This window comes from Phaethon lepturus, unplaced genomic scaffold (assembly GCF_000687285.1).
Source record: "Phaethon lepturus isolate BGI_N335 unplaced genomic scaffold, ASM68728v1 scaffold30484, whole genome shotgun sequence".
Taxonomy (NCBI): domain Eukaryota; kingdom Metazoa; phylum Chordata; class Aves; order Phaethontiformes; family Phaethontidae; genus Phaethon; species Phaethon lepturus.
The window spans coordinates 28,853-30,573 of record NW_010534516.1 but is presented as its reverse complement, the minus strand read 5'-3'; the positions used below and the strand labels follow the sequence as shown (position 1 = coordinate 30,573).

General features: G+C 59.4%; 1 protein-coding gene across 1 annotated transcript in view; it reads left to right on the top strand.

Annotated features, from left to right (window-relative positions):
• Positions 1 to 388: 388 nt before the first annotated feature.
• The window catches only part of LOC104619621 (retinoic acid receptor RXR-alpha), a gene marked incomplete at its 5' end in the record, with an annotated part of 27,562 nt that continues 26,229 nt past the window's right edge, over positions 389 to 1,721 (top strand). The window contains one exon of the mRNA XM_010285560.1: positions 389 to 568. Coding sequence (XP_010283862.1) covers positions 389 to 568 — 180 coding nt within the window. The remainder of the gene's footprint in view (positions 569 to 1,721) is intronic.

Genomic DNA, 1,721 nt, shown 5'->3' with positions numbered 1-1,721 from the left:
CAGCGCTGAAAAGGAAGAATGCCTGCCTTCTAACACTACATTGGTGTTACGAGGTGTATTCCCGATTTTGGTGACACAGGGGCCACCCCCCGTTCCACCGCTGTGCTGCCTCACCCCCCATGTACGGCTAAGAAACGGCAAGGGCTTCTCCTGGGTGTAAGGCAGGTTGTGGCCCGTGGAGGGCATCCCCATTTTCTGGAACTCAAGTCAAGGTGAAGCCGCTGCTCTTTAGCTCACAGCTCTGAGAAACCTCTGCTTCCCCCAGACACGGCTGGGAGAGGCCCTGGGAAGAGCTGGTGGTCTTTGTGGGGAAGGAGGGCAAAGGGGAGAGCTGGGGGCAACCGGGACACTCGTGGGTCCTTTTAACCCGGGTCGCATCCCCCCGCAGGTAAACATTACGGGGTTTACAGCTGCGAGGGCTGCAAAGGCTTCTTCAAGCGCACGGTGCGGAAAGACCTCACCTACACCTGCCGTGACAACAAGGACTGCTTGATCGACAAGCGCCAGCGCAACCGCTGCCAGTACTGCCGCTATCAGAAGTGTCTCGCGATGGGGATGGAGCGAGAAGGTAAGGCCCAGAGCCTGGTCCGAGCACCCATGGGTGCTGCAGGTACCTTCCCTTCGTGAGGAGGCTCCAGCAGGCTCCTGCCTGTTGGCAACGTGGCGGCACCGAAGCCAGCGTGAACCTCGCCGAGGGCTGCCTGCGCCGGGGCACCAAAAACGCGTGGCTCTCAGTTACGTTTTGCTTTTGCGCCACAGCCAGGGCCTCTGGTGGGCTCCAAACCGGCGGTAAGTCCCAGGGCGGTACCCGGATGGCGGGTGGTTGCCCGTTAGTAAACGAGCCAGCGCCCAGAGGCACTGCGCACAGCGCCGGGGAGCAGGGGGGCAATGAGAGCGGACAGTGCTCGCGAGGTCCTTCGCTGCTCGGGCGCTTGCGCTCCCGGTTTTGCACCGGCTGCCACGTGTTGGGAGCAGCGATGGCAAACACACCGAGCTCCCCTTTCCCTGCAGAGCCCTGTCAAACAGAGCTGCGAAAGCTGCCGGGGCTTGGGTGCCTTTTGGGTGACAAATGCTGCCTCCTGGCTTGGCCCTTCTGTCTCCGTGCAACACGGGATGTCAAATCCTGGAGAACCGGTGCCGATTAGGGGATATTGGCAAGATAAAGATCACATTTAATCCGCTGGTTACTAATCAGCGTGCCACCGGGCGGGTGAGAGGCTCCTGCGCGTGTCCCAGCTGCGCGCTGCTCGTAGCGCACACCTCGCTCGGGGCGGGCGGGGAAACTCCGTGACTTAGCGTCCGTCTCATCAGAGCCCACTGCTCGGGCACCGGCACCGAGCACCGGCTGCTCTGACTCCGAAGCATTCCCTAGCAGTAGCAATAATGGATTTTTTTTCTCATTGGGAGGAAAAAAGAAATTCACTCTTGTAAAAAGATATCCCTCCCCTTTCCGGAATTTAAATTTAGGGTCTAAAACTCCCTGGCAGTGCCTCTTTTCAATGCTCTTTTTAAATGCTGACTGCATCTGTTTTAAACTGCTGGCAGAACAGGCTTTTACCAGACAAGATGAGAAAATGACCCCGTGGTGCTGCTCAGTTCTCTGCTGCCGTCTCCCCTTACACCTTCAGAGCCACGCTTGCCTCCTTGAGCCGCCAGTAAACCCATCGCTCTGCCGAGCCGCTCCGGTGGCGGCGGGGGGGGGCGTGGGCAACGCAGCGCTC